General features: G+C 39.4%; 1 protein-coding gene across 7 annotated transcripts in view; it reads left to right on the top strand.

Moving 5' to 3' along the window:
* The window catches only part of LOC111566699 (vacuole membrane protein 1-like), a 64,961-nt gene that overhangs the window by 21,827 nt on the left and 23,263 nt on the right, over nucleotides 1-19,871 (top strand). For 6 of the 7 annotated variants that reach the window (XM_023267441.3, XM_023267442.3, XM_035946886.2 and 3 more), the window contains 4 exons: nucleotides 4,115-4,366; nucleotides 8,731-8,862; nucleotides 17,864-17,944; nucleotides 18,360-18,476. In XM_023267441.3, the coding sequence (XP_023123209.1) occupies nucleotides 4,115-4,366; nucleotides 8,731-8,862; nucleotides 17,864-17,944; nucleotides 18,360-18,476 (582 nt within the window). The remainder of the gene's footprint in view (nucleotides 1-4,114; nucleotides 4,367-8,730; nucleotides 8,863-17,863; nucleotides 17,945-18,359; nucleotides 18,477-19,871) is intronic. The other variant, XM_055017458.1, reaches the window with a different exon arrangement.

Here is a 19,871-nt window from a genome sequence, read left to right as displayed (position 1 = left end):
TTATCACTATCTACCTGTAGCTGTCATTATAACAGCCTGTATGATGGGCTCTTGGTCTCCAGATGGCTGGCATTTTATATTCGTTCTCAAATAGGCTTATATTTTGGAGTTGACATGTTTCTATCTAGCAGAGACTTTTTTGAATTCCACCATTCTCATAAAACCTTCACAGTGAGCTGATAGATTCACTTTGAAATACATGAGCGACTTATAAAGTCTTTAGTTATTACCCGGGGAGCCAATAAAAGAATTACCCACATAATTTTTAGGTTGTGATTAAAATCACTCACAAATTTGATTAAAGTTTTATTTTAGGGAGCATTACGTTAAATATTGTTTGACGGTAGTTCTCTGTTTTCTCCCTGTGCTCCCACTGAAATGCTCTGCTGTATGCCGATGATATATCGTCAGCACACATGCAGACACACAGACACACACACAGACACGCACAAACACGCACATACACACTTGTTAAAAGATCCAAACTGTTTGTCTCAGATCTGGGTGATGTATACATACCTAAAAGTGGGGATACCACTCATTTTAGGAACCAGGCGTTGTTTCTGCAGCTCACCACAGGAATGCCAGCAATGCCTCCAGCATGGATCGCATTGTGTCAGAGAGAGGGACTTTGTGAGTGTTGATGTGTCTTTTAGTGGCTGCAGACACCATCAGCATTGGGTGCATGTCAAAGTGGACACAGCACGGAGGTGGAATAGTTGTTTCAGTATACACACATAAACCCTCTCCCGGACTTTGTTTATAGTAAATAGTGTGGAACAATGCTTTCTCAGAGGAAAAAAATACTTCTCTGCCTGTGTATTTTGTATATTTCCTTGTATTAATCATCTATTTGCCTTTCTAAAAAGATAAAATGTGTTCTTGTGTGTCAATTTGTCTATGCATGCAATCAAGTCACAAAGAAAATGGGACAGAATGTAGCTACCTGAATGCTGTGGGCTTGGCTGTCCATTAATGTTGAGTCACCTGGACAACATGATAGGACTGGACTTTAGTGTAAGGTGAGAAACAGTGACACAGCATTTGATAGCGAGGAAAAGGGCACAAGAACGAGAACAAGTACTCCAAGTCACGCAACACTCTCTGTTGGCAGGCTTGCTGTGTGTGTTTGGTAAACACACATTACGTGAGGTAGAGGTGGGAGGTGTGAACAAGAGGAATATAGTTTTTCCTGTCCACATAAACATTCCTCTTGATGAGTTGTGTGCGTGAATGTCAGGGTAGCACGATCCCATTGAAGAGGCAGTGGGGAGGACGGGGAGTATCCAGTCTGACTGGGTCAGTGCTGGGAGTTTCTTGACTTCTCTCTCTGGGTCGCTAAAGATTTTCTTATTTGTCTTCTGCTTTGGTAACAAGTGTGTAAACATCTGGCCTTTTCTATGTAAGTCCTGGGAGTGTTTTTTTTAGCATTAACATTGTGCCTGCTTAATAATTGTGTTTATAGAGAGTAATCTGTGTCATCTAAAGGGAGTGCACTGCTCTAGAGAAGACATTGCAGTTTCCTGTTGCCTCACACACCACTGTCCTGCCCTCCCACGTCCCATCCTGTCCAGTCCTGCCTTGTCTCACACTGCTCCGGAAGTATCAGCCCCACCTCAGTTTTGCCAGATTGCTTTGGCGCTACATTGCGTAATGTCAAACTGTCCCCGTGCGTCACTGGGAGCACCCTTCCTATACACACATACAGATGAGTGTAAACACATGGAATAGACAGAGTACAAAGTGCCTTCGTACATCGGCCCACTCAGTGGAACTGCCTTTATTTGCCTGGATCATGCTACTGTTAGAGACTTGTTTGATCATCTCTGTCATTTCATATTCATCTGATAGTTGTTCATTGGATAACTTGTTCTTACAGAGGAAATGCAAAGTTATATGACCTTTTCTTCCTGACTGGCTGCTTTTCATTATAAAGCTTAATCAAACATTGTGCTTTCAGACGATGTTATCAACTTTATTGTTGTAATGAGTCAGCGAAGAATGACCAACAACCATTTGTACAAGTAGTTTCCTTGTTTTTCTCACACAAAAAAAAACTTAGAACACTGAGTTTATGCTGCATTAATTGCATAGTTTTTACTTCTACTTTGTGTATTCCACCAGCAGGGTACACTCAGTGCTCATGTTTCGACCCTACTTTGACCTAAATAGGAAATCAAATTACTGTTGAAAACAGGTGTGCAGCAAGAAAAGATCTAAACAGTAAAGAAATAAAATTATATAATTTAATGATACTTTTTTTGAAAGAGCTATGGGGAATTAAATTACTTACTTTGAAAATATTGAATGTGCAGTTAGAAAGGAGACTCCACATGACTAATGCTTGTACTTTATCTGAGCATGCCAGAAATGTGTTGAAATGGAGATTTCCCATCTTGATATTTCCATTTTGGTATTTGCCTGTTATTGAGTTTGACTGTCAGTGTGTGTGGCCTCAGAGTCTCCCTACACAGCAGCAACAGATATTGTGAAAACTTGATTCAGGATTTTCAGACTCAAGAACAAAAACTGGCAGGTCAACAAACTTTCACCATGCACCAGACTTCAAACACCTCTCTTCTTTCCTTGACTGTTTTCTCACTGGAAGCCTAATTGAAACAAGTAAATAAACAGGAGCCAGAAATGTAAACCAGACCAGGCCATATCAAAGACAGTGGGTCCTTAAGTATGCTAATGTCTCATTCTATCAACAGGAACAGTCAAACATTAATAAATTTTATCTGAAGAGAGCTTGAATTTAGAACTCATTTCTTCTTCTGCTTCTCCTTTCTTTAGTGTTATTGCGTGACTCTCTCCTGTGGATACACAGCCATATGTCAGCCACAACATAAGAACCATCTGCCGAATATTATGCAGGTGCCCCTCGTACCACCAAGACAACTCTCCAGGGATTGACACAACAATACTGATGTTAACAGTATTTTCTTTGAGAGCTGTGGGTTTCGTCCTCCATTAATACCAGTTTTTTGGTGCATTTCATAGATGCTCTATTAGATTGAGATCTGGAAATTTTGAGGTTAGGGTCAATGACTTTGGCTTTTATTCATGTTCCTCGAGCCGTCCCTGAACAGTTTTTGCAGTACTGCGAGCTGCATTGTACTGCTGGAGATCGCAGCTGGCTGAAGTGCTGTGGCCATGTGGTGGTTGCATTGGCTGCAACAGTGTTTAGGTGGATGGTGCGTGTCAAAGTAACACCCCCATGAATGCCAGGATCCAAGGCTACTCAGTAAAACAAAAATAAGATAATCAGTGTGGTTTATTTCACTTGGCAGTCGTTTTAATGTCGCTGAATTTGGCTACGCTTGATTGTATGCGTTTGTGTGTGTGTGTTCATCAGCATGCTTCAATACAACAATAGGGGGAGTCTGGGTTTTAAACCTCTGTAGTAATAAAATGCAGCATATTGTTAACTTATCAGTTTTTAGCATGAGAAGAGTGAATGACTATACGAGAGAGAAACAGAGATAGAGTGAGTGTGTGTGTGTGTGTGTGTGTGTGTGTGTGTTTGTGTGTGTGTGTGTGTGTGTGTGTGTGTGTGTGTGTGTGTGTGTGTGTGTGTGTGTGTGTGTGTGTGTGTGTGTGTGTGTGTGTGTGTGTGTGTGTGTGTGTGTGTGTGTGTGTGTGTGTGCCAAATGTTTTCTCTGTCCCAGCTTTGGTTTCCATCTCTGATCAGTTTCATTTGGACCCTCCATTGTTCATCTGTTGTCATTTTAAATCATCCTTTAGGTTTTGAAAGGTCATGCTTCACGTTTACATGTTTTTCAGCTGTTCCTAATGGCCTAATTAACTCATACAGCAAGGAACGCAAAAGAATCATTTTTTCTTTATGCTAGTTTTTGGTGAAAAGCAGAGGGAAAGTTCCTTTGTGTGAAGTTCTGGAGACACAGTCTCGATACTGGCCCACATATAACTGTCTTAATGTTATCAATCAGTGTTTGACTCACTCCTGTCACTTTCTTCCCATGCTAATAATGATGGGGTCTTCCTCTGACTCAAAATACTTCCAACAGGTAGACTTACACCCACATTCCTTTCTGTTTTCTCTTGTCTTTCTGTCTTTTTCTCTGTCTGTCTGTCTTTCTCTGTTTTCCAGGGACCACACATAGCGTCAGTGACCCTGGCGGCATATGAATGTGGCTCTGTGGATTTCCCCGAGCCTCCTTATCCAGACCAAATAGTCTGTCCCCAGCATGAAGCACCAACATCAGGCTCTGATGCTGAGCAGGTGGGCGTGGAGGGCATGCAGACCGTGGGCACGGACAGTGTGGTGGGATCAGCAGCCCTCCAGGGAAGCATCTCTCTGTGGACCATCATCTCAAAAGTCCGGCTGGAAGCTTGTATGTGGGTGAGTACCTGTTCCATGCTGGCTGTGGACCTACAGCTAAAGAATGTGCAAAATCCTGTGCAGACTGCTGAATCTGCACAGAATTAAGCTTTTATAATATAGTTCTCATGGCTCATATTTGGTCACTGTCTACAGTGACCTTGTACATTTGCCACAGCTTTGAGTAGTGTTTACTTTATAATATTGTTGCTGTCAGTTGAAAACCTCATATCTCCTAAAGTCCAGTTTCTCAGGAACTAAGAAAAACAGTCTTGTTTTCAGCTTGACCAGCATAAACTTTTTGAATTTATCCAGTAAATTTTAAAAGGTGTCATTAGACAGAGGGTAGTAGAAACATGAAAATTATGTAAATTGAAGGCTTTCAGAGACCAAGGGCAGGGTCAAACTGTCCATGCTTGGGACTCCAAATTTAGTACATATATCAGATTATGATTTTCTCAGCCAACATGCAATTTATGCTGTTGTGCAGCAATGAAAAATGTGAAAACTTGCCCATTCTTGTTTATTTGGTCATTGTTAACATCCCAATAAAAGTAATTATTTAAATGTTTTACATATTTCTCTGACCATATAAAAGACTGTATAATACCTGCAACCTGATATCAGTATCACTCTCATGTGACCAGTGTTTCCTTGATTTTTTTTTTTTTTGTCGTACCTCCACCAATAAATACTCAAGCTAGAAATGACGCAATTGTGCATTAAATGTGTAAATGTATTCAGCGATAATTCATTTACTTGGAAAACCCCATCTCCTTGCTGTGAATTTCCCCCAAGCAGCGTCAGTGGTTTCACACCTCAAACCAGCCCCATGACTGACAAGAAAGATCAGATATTTTCATTCTATGCTTCTTTTTAGTGCTGAAACAAAAGCATTTTTACCACATAATTGTAAAAAAATATAAAAATAGCTTGTTTAAATTTGCAGTGTCAGGGTTGCTTTTTAAAGCTTGGACTTAGACAAAGAGCAGCCTGTACTTGGATGCCTACTTACGCTTAAGCTGGGGCTGTGGTGGTTTATCAGTGACTCACACATGCATTAGAATTACCATAAAACCACTGAAAATGCCCTGTGCTACCGTCTCACACATACACGCATGCAGAGTACATGAAAACACAAGAAAAAATCTATGCCCTGGTAATCTAGAAGTCACACTCATTATCAGCTATCTTGTAACAACAGTATCTTTTCATGTCCACGTCCACAAATTATCAGTTAACCTTTTTAAAATGCCTAGAGGCAGAACTACCAACAATAGAGAAAAGAGAACTTGATCACTGACATGTTGTATGAGTTTTATCATTCTTTGTTATCTATTTCCCTGTTCTTCATAATGTGGAAGATGCTAAGGCAAAGGGGAAATACACATTCTCAGCTACTTCTTCACTACTGGGAACTTTACAGGAACCATGTTGGCTTTCCACAACCTCCTTCCTACTGTAATTGACCTTCAGGCTTCCTTATTCTAGTATTATGTTGAGTGTATGTGCACACACACACGTACACATGCTTATTTGCAAATGCAAAATTGGAAACATACACACCAAAACATCTGATGCAAACTTTTAGGTTCTGATTTATTGGATAGCAATTCCCTTACACGAATACACATTTGTACTATACACAAATATGTTATCACTACCACAATATATTGTGAGGGCTAATTATTTATTATATTTATTCACTAGCCTCCAATCCTATCATTATTTTTTTTTTTTTTACTGAAATAAATATTAATTTTTTCTGAATATCAAAAAATGTACCATAATAAAATATACTGTGATCCTCACCTTTCACCCTTACTCATGTTGTTGTATGAGACACACTGTCTTAATATACTGTATTTGCATCCTATTGCATGTACATGTGCAGGCACACCAATCCCGTATACAAAACGGCCTGCGTATTTGATTTATTGGTGCAGGATTCTAGTTTTTCCTCCTTCAAAATGGAGTCAAATTTCTTCTGAGCCAAGCTGCACCCCAGCATCGGCATCATGCTGTGAGAGGTGATATCTTGACAATGATATCTGAGTGTGTTTTTGTGGGTGTGTGTGGGCCACCCAATCCCCTTGGATTTACAGCCACCCAATCACCACTGCCCCTGTACCCTCAGCTTGGCATGGCCTCATCTGAGGCTTGTCAGCTCTACAGTTGGCGACACCTGTTGCACCCACGGTTTCAAAGTACCCACGCCAACATTTACCCTCCTCCTGCCAGCCTCCCCACCTTCTGGATAGACTGATGATGAGACATGAGATATTTCCCTCCTCACAACCATCTTCTCTCCTCCTTTAGTGGCTTACTCCCTCTTTGTCAGTTTCTGTTCCCTCTTGAAGCCTCTCTGTCCACTACTGCAGGTGCTTTAAGTGCTCCACTTCAAGCACGGCTACTGTGCAGGTGGACGTATTTCATTGCCCCCTGCACAAACACACACAGTCGCATGCTCACAAACAGAAGCAGAGCTATTGAATGGAACAGCTGCCAGGGAGATTAACACACGTCTCCATTATGAGAAAAAGCTGGCAGATTTCATCAAAGACTGCAGTGTTAACAAGAGAACGGGGTGTCCAGATTAAAGATGAAGTCTGCCAGGTTTGGGGCTAGCACCGCCTCCAGAGAATGATTGTTTGGGCTTGTTGTCGCTGCCATGGCTGCTAACTACCCACTAATCATCCTCTGGCTCAGCCAGCAACATGCAAGTAATGTGCCTGTGATTAGTTAGGGAGATAAACTGAAGCTGTGATTTGTGTGTGTGTTCCACTTACAACAACTGAATGTTGCAATTCTACAATTCTACAGCTTCATTTAGGAGGTACTTTTATCCACAACAATGTATATCTGAGAGCAGATACAACACATGCAAGGATCTAGTCAGGAGAAAACAACCTGGATAAATGGCGTAATACAAGTTCAAGTGTGATAATAGGACCGTGATGTAAGAGGACATGTTTTTTTTGCTTTCTGTCAGGTGCAAAGGTGTTTAGTGAAGAGCTAGGTTTTTAGTCTTCTCTTAAAGATTGAAAGGGGTTCTGCAGATCGAACACCATTTGGTAACTCGTTCCACCACTGGGGAACCACAGAGGAGAAGAGTCTAGCTATCGACCAGCCCTGCTGTGGTGGTTGTATCGGGCACATGATACAGGACACAAAGGCAGCTACTACAATGCCAAGAAGAGTTAGGGAACTTTTCTGGTAAATTCTAGCTTGTTAGTGAAAAAAATAAATTCTTTATTGCTATTTCTGCATTGCAGGGTGTCAGGGATGCATTGAGGGTTGAGGATCATACATTTTCTCTCTGTAATTGTAATTTACACTAAGCATATCTTCTCAACCTCCCATCACCCATACTCTCCACTTGTGCCTGGAAACATTAAAGTAATGAGCTGTGAGCAACTCCAAAAACACCGCATTTCTTGGCGACTGTTTTCATTGTGTCTGTAACCCTCACCCCGATTCCTACCCCGTTCTCATGTTTTGGTGGATGAACTTGGTGAACCGACTGAAGTGCTGAGGATTTATTTTCCTCAAATCACTTCCGCTTTTTTCTTCTTGTTAAGCCCCCCTCAATCACACAGGCTGCAGCACTTTAAAGCTACAAGCTCCTTTTGGCTCTTGGATATCGATATCTTGGTTCCTTGGACCTCTCTGGACTTGTTAGCACATCTTAAATTTTCATAAAAATCAGAACTTCACATCCAGAGTAGATTGGAACAGAGCAGTTAGCAATGCAATTTATTGATGTACTGTTTAGAGGCAGTATATGGTGTTTCACCTACCCTGGGCCTACGTTTAATGTGCCCATGATTGTTTAATAATCTGTGGGATTTTCATTGTCGTAAATCCTTTCCGTTTTATTCCCATTAAGCGCTCTGATCGCACAATCTCAGACGTCAAGCAGCACAAGCTCCTTTGGATAGTGGATATTGATATTTTGCTTCATTAACCCCCCCAGGCACCATAGTAATGTACTTGTCACTATTACACTTTGATATGTAGAACTTCATATAGCATTTTTACAAGCAAGCTATACAAGGTCTTTAAATAATTAAAATACAATTTAAAGCAGTGTAAGTAACCACTGCATTTAAAAGCAATTTATCAAAATTGATAAAAAAAAAATAATTACCCTGCACTCCACATGTATGTACAGACATAAATGTACACACAACAGATGATAACTTTTATAGACAGTGTCATCCCTCTTGTTATGTTGAATCCAGACTTACTGGCATGACAGGGCAGCAGTCACTGTTGCCAAAACAACATATATCACATCATGTATGTGCTATGAACATGAACAGCTGAAGAGCAGTAATTCAAAATGTCTGTATATGTGTATATTTGTGTGTGTGTGTGAACAGGGTGCAGGTACAGCTATAGGAGAGCTTCCTCCTTACTTCATGGCACGAGCAGCACGGCTGTCCGGTGCTGAGCCTGATGATGAGGATTATCAAAAATTTGAGGAAATGCTGGACCAGACGGAGTCTGCACAGGTGACCACTGCTTCCTGCATCATTTTCAACCAGTCACCTTAACCACTCTGTGCTATCTAAACCCTTCTCCCTTTTCCCTTACTTCCCACAATGCCCTTCTTGTAAAGGTATAACTTTTACTTCTAACTGGTTCGTTTGCTTGTCATCGTTTCTCTTTTGCACTTGTAAGCTTTGTCTTTACTGTTACTATCATTTTTGTTTCAAGATCTTTTTGTATTCTTCTGAATTTAACAGTACAGTCTCCTTCTCACCTGTGTGTACATGCGTGTGTGTGTGTGTTGACCCCTGATCAAGGTCCACCTTATTGTTTCAACGATACAGCAGGAATCAAGTGCTTTCACAACGTTGTGACTAAGAGAACAGCGATGATGCACTGAGTAAAATGTTCCTGCCATTTCCGACCCTTCATTTAGAAATCCCCTGTAAATATGTTCTCATATCAAACATCCCTGCAAAAGTTTCAACAATGCCTAACAGCTCATTGTAAATATTTATTTTTCCCCTCTCTTGTGATTCTGAATGGAGAAGGAGGAATGAAGGGAAACATGCGTGTGGTTTGGTAAAGGCTTTTCATCAGACCTGTCTGTCCAGTCCTCATTCTGAGAAATGTTTCTCTCTCCTCCAATGTTGGTCTGTCAGACAGATCAAGTGCAGTACATCAACTGCATCCACAATGGTTTTTAATTTTACAACAGACTCACTTGCTTTTGCAGTGGCATATAAATTCTAGCTTTTTGTACCAAACTGTTTATAATAAAGCCAGTGTTTTTATGAGGTTATTCCAGATATCAAAGGATTACTAAGCATTTGGAGGGAGCCTTTGGTATTGTTTACAGTATGTATTTCACTTTTCAGCATGCATACATGTTTAGCAACAGTATATACACATAGTTTAGATGTGAATGCTTAATATTCTAGTAATTCCAAAGGAAATAAATTAATTTAAACTCAAAATGCATGCTGCTGGTCCTAGCATACAAAATCTGAAATATAAGAAACCCATGTTTGTTTATGTGTAGAAAATGCGAGCCATAATTTTACAAGACCCATAAAATGACTAACTTCAATGTGGTCTTGTTCAGTTTCCTGAAATTCTATTTTTTATGTTTATTTTAAAATGCTACCCTAATTGCTTTTTGTAAGGTGTAAACTATTTTATAACTTAAGTTAACCTACTTAAATTGTTATCTTTCCATTAGTACATTTAGGCCTAAGAACCCTTTTCATGAAAGAGCATGATGAAAAATGACAAAAAATTATTTAAATATCTACTAAGTACTATTATGTAGACCCTTCTGTTTTGAGCCAGTAGAATAACAGAATTTCATTTATTTCAAGTGTTAACATTTGTACTATTCTAGGAGTAAGTTGTTATGCTAAACTGGGGCAAATGACTCCATCTACATCAGTAATGATATTAGTTAATAAAGTTACTTGTTGGTTCTTGGTACGGTCCAAGAATGTATGAAAATTATATCTGATGTAAAAACACCTTGACCATAGATAACAGTACTGATTTCCAGTGTCAGGAAATCTTGTGCTACTTTATTTGGAATACAACTTTTAATCACATGTATTTCTGCTACAGCTCAAATAATGTCAAGGCAGGTATCGTGCCTTTAGTTAGTCACATATTCACAACACTTAATTTGCCCCACTATCAATAGGCGGTCGCAAACACATAGACTTTTATCCTATGCCTGCTTGTTTTGCAGCTGTTCAAATGGAACTGGCCATCTCGTAATAAGGCTTTTCAAAGTATCTAAAATTGCTTCTGAGTAAATAATTAAAGCCCTAGAACACCCAGAAGCTCTGAGGACTCAAAATGGATGTATTTGCTCCTCTAGATTTACTATACGTATGTGTAAATTTAGCACTGTTGAGCAACTATTACATCAACCACTTGTTTCATTATGAGTCGTTTATCTGGCGCCAAGCACATAAACTGAGGTAATTTTTTTGAAACACTAAATGTCAAGCAAATTAAAGGAAGTCACAAGTCACAAACTTATGTGGCAGGATTGTATGGCTGCTTGTTTTCAAGATGCAGGGGTGTCGCACCTGATTTGAAGTCCACTGCAACTAACGCTGTGGTCAGCCGGGTAGGTTGGCACCAACATCAACTCCAGAGTTGAGACCACATATGTGTGAGCGCAGCTTTGACATCGCTTACTGATAAAGTGGCAATTCCTACCAAAAAACAGCAGAGACAGTGGAAGAGCAATGCAAATGGGAGGCGTCGGAAAGACAAGATTTTGTCTAAGTGACCATCTCAGCATTGAGGAGTTCCTGCATGTCTTTCCCAAACAAACCAACAGTGTGATGCAGGAGGAGCATCGCCTGCTTGGTTCGCATCCGTGGAAGGGCAGATTAGCAGTGACGCTGCATGATACTGTCTTAGTACACAGCCTTACTCTTGCTCTCTCCCTCTTTCTCTCTCTCTCTCTCTCTCTCTCTCTCTCCGTCTCTCTCACATTGCTTTTTCTGTTCCTATGCTTATTCTTTCCCACGAACACTGTCCCAGACTGCATTTCTCTCTCTCTGTCTCTCTCTTGTTGTCTCATGATATGTAGCGGCTGTGTGTGTATATGTATATAGTGTGTGCTTGTGTGATTGGACAGCATCTGGAGGCAGGTTGCTTGCACCAGCAGGGACCTGCTACATACGGAAACATTTTTTCTCTCGCCAGGGCTTTTACTATTACTTGGATGTTCTTGGGATTCCCTCTTACGCTCAAGGAGATCCTGCAACACATCTCTGATTTCTCTTGTCTACCTTTTGCTCTTTTTAGGTGGACGGAGGTATTCATCCGCTGTGAGTTTTTGAACTGAAAGATGAAAATCTATAGTAGTAGGACGAAGTGATAAGAGACTCCACTGGGATTGGAATTGAGAAACTGTGGTATTGTGTTGGATTGTTGCGTATTAGACTGAAGTGGTTAAGTTTTGTCGTCAAGGATGTGACCCCCCGTGAACCTTACACCACTCCACATACGTACTCAGGCTCTTCCCCTTACCACACACACACACACACACACACACACACACACACTCACACACCCTGTGGCAACAGAACTGGATTAAGATGCTGACTTCGTCCCCTGCGCTAAAGTCACAGAGATTCGTAGGTGCCAGCAGTTTGACTTAAACCCAGTGGTATTTCTCCCAGCCTGCACGTGCCAACTTCCTGCCACAAGTGCACGTGATGCATGGCAGCAAAGCACTCTGGGTTTTTTTCTCATTCATTCAACAGAGCTATTCAAGAATAATGAAGTCATGCCTTTTTCTAACGGCTCCAGACGCTGATGTCATGAACATCAGCTTTTTTTCCCCTCTTAAATCTTTTGCTCAGTATGAGAGCACTCTGCATGCTGGAGAGGAATCCTCAATATTGACAGAGATCGTCTCAGAAGATCCTACATGAATTGTGTCCATGATTGCTTGTAACTTGATTATGAAGTTATTTCCTGCTGTGTGTTTTTTTTTTCATCTGGCACGGAAGGGGTTAACAGGCTGTGAATTCTTGATTGCCAACTCCCAGGATCGTATCTCTTGTAACTCAAATCAGGGCCATCTGCGCTGGGCGTATGCCTGCCTTCCCCCCTGGCCTACTGCACTCAAAGCCTCTCTGTGCTGTGGTTTGCCCAGCCCCGTCACGTGACTTCTCTGAAAGTGCCCCCTCCCTCCTCCTCCCTCTTTATTTCCAGTAAACTGTTTGAAAGGAGGGGGGTGAGTCAGAGTAAAACCAGCTTCCCTTTAACCACAGCTTGTTAAAGAATTTGTCAACGTGGACTCAGGGGTGCATTTGTGTGCGCACATGTGCATGTGTGCACTCTGGACAGATTTGAATGTGTGCCGCTTCTTTATTCTTGAAAGGGGACTATAGCTTTGATTGCATCAGGATCCTTAATCACTCCACTTCCTGTACCAGACAGAGCAGGCGCGGGCTTGTCAGGAGTTAATGAGATGAACTTTAGCCGTCTTCGTGTCAGGGGGCTCACGACTGCTCAGGAGATGTGTGTCTTCTGTGTGAAAGACTTTCATTGAGAAAAAAGGAAAACACAGAGAGAGGGAGAGAAAAAATGTGCGTGGGTGTTGACTTGTGTATAGGCTATGCATAGATTTTTCCTTGTCTGACACTTCAATTTTCCACATGGAGTGAAGTGCCTTGACGCTGCCTGCTTTTCGTCTATGTTTGAACTCTATACCTCATCAAAACTACCAAATCCTACTGAAGAGTGTGTTTGCTTCGTCAACTTTGAGTCCAAAATAAACAGATATCACATTGTGCTGTATTGAGCATTTTAGATGTTTAAGAACAGCAAAGGAAGGAAAAAGAAAAGAAAAAACTTCACTATCATGATTTATACAAATTATAACTGATCCTGTTTACTTTTAACTGAAGAAACTATAATTGCTTTGGGGTTGCTGCATCAAGGTAAAAAAACAAAACAAAACAAAAACAACTTGACAGCTGTAACCCCAGATAAGCAAACTGTCATATTAAATATAGGGCTAAATATATTCCATCCTCAGAAATTTTAATAAATATACTCCTAACCTTGAATTAGTATGTCTTTTTATTAAATCTCATTTTCAATTTGTCATACAGGTGACACACTTATGTATTACATTAATTAATTTACTGTATATTTACTGTGGTCAAATCCAAACACCTTTCTTGTGTTTGTTGTGCTCAGCATAGATACTTTACTTAGCAGTCACAAATGCAAAGTCAGTACTTTCCAAAAAGTAAATTTGGACCCATAAGTAACATGTTCATGAAACACATGGTAGTAGCATGCCGTAAAACAAAACTGGTAAAAGGAAGATTCTGACTGACACTTATGATTTGCTTATTACAATGAAGAATATTCTCATTGTCTGATGTAAACGGGGAGGAAATCTAAACCTAAAGCACATCAGATGTGAATATTGTTTCTCATAAAGGTTGACTCTATGTGGGGTGACTGTGAATAGTGCTGAGTAAACCATCTGTGCTGAGCAGCCAGACCTGGAACCAAACCTCCAACATTTTATGACGCTGTACCCTTGACAAGATCTCACCAAATGTAATTGCTGCTAAGCCCAGCCCTACAGGCCGGCGGTGACGGAGATTGAGGACGAGGGTGGTGTGTGGGGGGACGGCAGGCAGTCCTTGGCAAACTGCCTGGCAAAGATGGTGATTTTCCATAAGCTGCCAACAACAGAGTCTGGATGTCTAAACCCCAGCCATCCAAGATAGATGCTTCTCTGGTCCAGAAATGCAGAACAGAGAGAGAATCCAAGTACGTAGTTCAACTATTGTAAATCACAGTGTCACAAGTTCACACACACACATACACACACATATACACACCCTCCCCTCTTTTCCCCAAGGACCCTTTGTTCACACTGTGGGGATATATTCATGCTCTCTCACTCACTAAAAGCTCAACTACGGAACCTCATGTAAACAATGCATGTGTCATGACGTCAGAGAGAATGAGATTCGCAGGCGTTGTGTATGACACTGATTGGTTCTACAGGATTCTGTCCATGCTGCAAAAGCCGCAGTTGTCAGGTGTCCCTGGTCCAGACACAGTCCTCAGTGGTTCAGCTGTAAACCAATCATACACATTCCTTCCCTCGCTGTCTCCCACCAGCTGAGCAGCTCACACACACACACACACACACACACACACGCACACACACACACACGCACACGCACACACATAGGGACAGGCTAGAATTAAAACTACAGGGTTGTCCAAAGAGAAACCTTCATGATTGGACATCAGTAGAGGCAGAAATTCAAATCGTGAACCAATCGGATTGTGTATCCCTTTGCTCCCCCCACCACCTTATTAGGCGACCTCCCATGTCTCTTAAATTTCCTGTCCGCTGGGTTGCACCCCGTAAAGAATGTCATCAGGACTGTACTGGTTTTTGTTGACCATATTAGGTATGATCATGTATTACAAGCCCACCCACTCCACACCTCATTTTAACAAATATGTCTTTCAAAATGAGGCCTTTTTTGAATAAAACCTAATTTTCTTGTCCATTCATATGACACAAATTAATTGTTTCTCCAGTTTTTTTTTTCAGTTGATATTGTATTGTTATGTGAGAAGAAAACATGGTTTCAGTGGGAAACTCTGCTTCACACACAGCAAATACTGTTCAAGGATATTTTTAACTTTAAATAATGAAATACTGAACAGTAATTATTTTATTATTTAAATCTAAAATGCAGTAGATGCATTTTGGAAACATTTTGTGACATTAAAATCATTAGAAAATATTGTGAAAATGGTTTGATTTAGAAAAAATGCAAAATTTTATAATTGTCTTAAGAGAAGTGTCAATTTAGAAACAAACATAATATTATGTCTTTGTATCAACATTCAGTTTGAAAAAAGTGTGTCTGACACTTTGGATCAAAGTCTTCACGTCCTTATCATTAAGATGTATTTGCTGTTTATAATGAAATTATAGGCCTGGATTTTTACATTCAAATATTTTCATTACAAATGTGAAATGAGTTGAAGTTTAATTGAAGGGACAGATCTGTTTAATTTTATGTAGCTATTTCACATTATAACAGATGCATTTGTCACGGCAACAGACTCAGATTCAAGTTAAAAGCACTGAGATGTGTAATTTTTTGGTACAGTTTCATGTCAAGATATATTAGGCATGCCCTTGAGGCTTTATTCTGCAAAATAATTATTTACATCCCCATCAGACAGAAATTCTCTGAAAAAGTTGTGTAACGCAAATGTCATGATCAGTATCACTTAAATAATTACTTGAAAATATCGAGAATTTCTCATTAATTTAAAAAGGTGCAGTGTTACCCAAATAAGTCAAGCATCTTTGCAAGCAAATAATATTCTTATTGTTTTTCATCATAAAAGTGCAACAACTTCAAGAGAAGCTCAGACAATTGTAGAAGTATTAATAAAGAATTAAGGTGGTTGTACAATATTTCATTTTCTAGTACAAAGAGATCAAATTATTAATCTATTCAGACCTACTGATTTTAAAAAAACTTGCACTGAACATTTTGGCAAAAGTAATATGCCTAGTATTTTTTAATTGTTATTAGTGTAAGAGACACAGAATTTCAATTTCTTTGATAGAATAATTTAACTATAACAATGGCAAATCTAGCATGGTATGCATGTAAGGATTTTAGAATTTACCTACATATTGAATGGATCATCCAAAATGCGAGAGGTCCTGCATCAGGGGTTTCCTTTGAGTTCATACAATGTTCTCAGAAGTATTTAGAATAAAATCCAAACAGATTAAAGCTTCTCAGCCCCGAAAAGGTATATTGAGGAAAAATCTCTGTCACTGCTATGAAAGGAGGCTTTTGTGAAGCTGTCAAGAAGGATAGGGCAAGACTAGCAGAAACACAAAGAATTTGTGAGTCACTGGAATGACCAAGGTTTGTTGTCTTGTTCTCGCATTCCCAGTGACAAAGAAATTAATAACTGGCACTAGAGGTACGATACAAACATGCTAAAAGTAGTTTAATACTATGCAAGAATGAAGACTCATGTTTACAGATGAGACTTGTAATTGTTTTAGAATATGTGACAGGTGAATCAGTGCATTTTAGTGTGAACTTCAAGATATTTCTGTTGGTAGAATGGTCATGAATTTAGCACAAGAAATTATTTAAACTTGAAATCTACATTTTTTAATCAAGCACTGAAGGAAATATTTGTATACTCTAAGACATTGTTTATTTTTAGAGAAGTTGATGATGTTTTTGTACAGAAAACACACACATACTGGCAACTTTTCACAAGTCTAAGTGATGAGAGTTCCTCATCACTTAGACTTATATTATTTTTTCTGATAAATGTGGATAAATTTGAATTACAGCCATGCAAATATTTTTGGAAAATGCTTGCTCAAGTGTTGATTTTTAGAGGTTTTTGACATTTATGATGAAGTACTTAAACTTGGGAGGGTTTAGAAACACAAATTCTGTGATCAAGTAAGAGAAAATCACTCTGATGCACGACACATTACAATATATGTACTGTCAAGTTCTAAACAGTTTGCACTGGTGTACATCTAATTTTTGAGGTCTAATTATTTTGTTTGTCAGTTGTTATCTTGTTTGATAATCGATTAAACCCTTTTTTTTTGAGGAAACATTTACAGGAGGTAGGAAATTCTCCTGTCGCAGCTGCTGCTCCTTTGTACTCCTTTAGAAACAAGTATATATTAAATAAAAACAGGTCCTTCACAGATTTTTCGTTTCATGTGGACAAAAATTAGTTTTTAGATACAAAATGGAAAGTTTTAATGTCAGTATACAAACAGTAAATTACAAATAAGATACGATGCCTAACACTTAAGAATGACAGCGATCCTAAAAGCTGATCTCTCACGATAAGTTGTTTTTCTAAATTAAGTTGCTATCCTAAAATCTTCATTTGTTTTATTGTGACATTTCAATGGGTTTTAAAGCATTCATTAAAATAACTTCAAAGTGCAACATTTAGCTGATTACACACACTTATTTCACACGTGTGTGATATTTCCTCTTCCATATAAATGCTTAAAAATACAACGAAAAGGTATTTTCTCTAGCTTGCCCTTGATAAATGATTCAGCAGCTCATTTAATTATTTCACTTCAACCTGGTTAACTTGTCAATCTAAAATTTACCAGAAATTAATAGTAATTAATTTGTCATATGAAATGTGAAATCATTAATAATCGTTTTAAACTATTCAAAACTGTCAAAAATGGTCTGGTATTATAAAGACAGTCTGATAATGATACAATAGAGGCTCCACAACAAAAACTAGAAGAGTAATTATTATTTTGCAATTTGCTGTTTGAAAAAAAAAATATTTGAATCAAGTTTGAAATCTGTCCTGTAAATAAAATGCTGTCTGTGCTAGGCATTCAGTATACAAACAGTATATGATCAATAAACATCAACAAGTCTCAAAGAACATTTTGTCACTTTTTTTTTTTCTGTTTTTCAGGACTTTGCATCCCGGGCAAAAGTAGCAGTACAGAAACTCATCCAGAAGGTTGGATTCTTAGGAATTTTAGCCTGTGCCTCTGTAAGTGCAATCACACACAACTTTTTGTTTTTGTTTTCTTTTTACAAAAAACTGTGTTCTTTACATTTTATACACTGTGAGGTTTATATTTGTAAATAATTTTGTTATATCCACATTCATGTTACATGACAGCTGTGCACGATTAAAAGGAATAGCAGTGCAGAGTCGTTCAACCTGTGAAATAAATAGTTATAAAATAGACATTTGCAATTATCAGATGTTCTCATGGTGAAGTCAGTAGCCTTATGTTGTTTTTTTAACAGATGTAAAGCAGACTTGTCAATGAAAAAATATTAAATGGACTTTATTTTGGGGGGCAATTTAGTCTGTTTTTTCTGTTTGTCTATCTGTTTTGTATTTCTTGGGGTTTATTTGCACTATATGAAGTCTAATTACCTTTATTATTTTCTACTAGATTCCAAATCCCCTGTTTGATCTGGCAGGAATAACATGTGGACATTTTTTGGTCCCTTTCTGGACTTTTTTTGGTGCAACACTCATTGGGAAAGCAGTCATCAAGATGCACATTCAGGTGAGCTGCTGTTAAATAATCCTCATCTATTTTGACATTGCATCCTTATTTCAACCTTTATTTAAAAGAAAAAAAAAAGAGTCCATTAAAATGCAGTTGATTCTTAAACATGTTAGAGAACAGTTTTACAATATTTGACATCCTGTTGTTGTCTTTTACCTTTTCTATTTAATGCTATAGGGTAGAATTAATACACATTGGGCCAGTGTTTACTTAAAACTACCTCTGCAGTTTTATTCAGAGGGAGAAAAGTGTTAAATAATAAAACACATTCATGCACAGCGTCTCTGCACTGTAGTCAGCTGGCAGTAAGGAGGCCATTTTGTGCAGCAAAAGTAGGGGGAGTCAACCATTTTGTGATCGCAGCTGCAGCAGCCCCAGCACATTGTACAGTAGGCTGGTCAGGCTACAGCAGATTGAGAACTTACAGGAAAGTAACAGCTACATCCGAAGTCTTGAATAGGAACCTGCAGTCAGGAGACTTGGCATCACAGATGTTTGTTGTAATCCTGGAAAATCCTCAATTTGCATCCAGGAATTTGCAGTGTATCTGTGATTACCGTCAAGAGCATTTTGTTTTCTAAGCAAATGCAGGAATTTGTGACACAGAGGAAGGAGGGGAGGGGGGGGTTTAAAGGAAAGCGTTTTTTCCATGCTGTCCTATTCTGTATCATACGCAGAAAACATGGTCCTCCAGCAAACAGAAAAAGATGTGAGATCTTAGTGAGCATGAGCTAAAGCAGATAAACCTTGTCTGTGGGAGGTGATGGAGAAAGAGAGAGGGCCAGATCGGGGGAAACAGAGGGGTTGCATGCATGGCAGGCACAATCACACACACAGGAGCAGATTACACCCAGGGGTCCCAGGGGCCTCACACTGATAGAGGTGTGTCCCCTCTGTCTCACGGAAAGAAACACTTCACCCGGCTCTCCGGCACGTCTGGGGCCCCCAATCTCTCCTGTAGCTGCTTGGTTTAATTTTCTTCAAGCTCCAGTTTTGCTTCTAATGCAAATGGTTCAGTCATTTAGAGTGTATGAGCAGAAAACAAGAAGTATTAGAAGAAAGCAAACTGTAGAGCAGGTGACATTCTCCCTTATGGGCCAAGAGGGAACAAAAGGGGATTTTGAGGCTTGTGTTGTATGTGTGTGTGTGTGTGTGTGTGTGTGTGTGTGTGTGTGTGTGTGTGGGCGTAAAAATGTGAGCTGTCTCAGTGCTTCAAAGCGTCTTTTTGATCTGGGTTTGTACCTGTGTTTCAGGTGTGTTCTCAGTGGTGTCCAGGGAGAAGCTTTTTTATTCTGTACTGTTCTGTGCCTTTCAATGCTCATTAAACCTCCCGTCTAAATGTGCGCTGTTGAATGGTAAACGTCAGCTCACTTGGGGATCACAGGTAAAGTC

The sequence above is a fragment of the Amphiprion ocellaris genome, chromosome 14 (genome assembly GCF_022539595.1).
Source record: "Amphiprion ocellaris isolate individual 3 ecotype Okinawa chromosome 14, ASM2253959v1, whole genome shotgun sequence".
Classification (NCBI taxonomy): Eukaryota; Metazoa; Chordata; class Actinopteri; family Pomacentridae; genus Amphiprion; species Amphiprion ocellaris.
The sequence above is the reverse complement of the archived record's forward strand: the minus strand, read 5'-3'. Positions and strand labels throughout refer to the sequence as shown.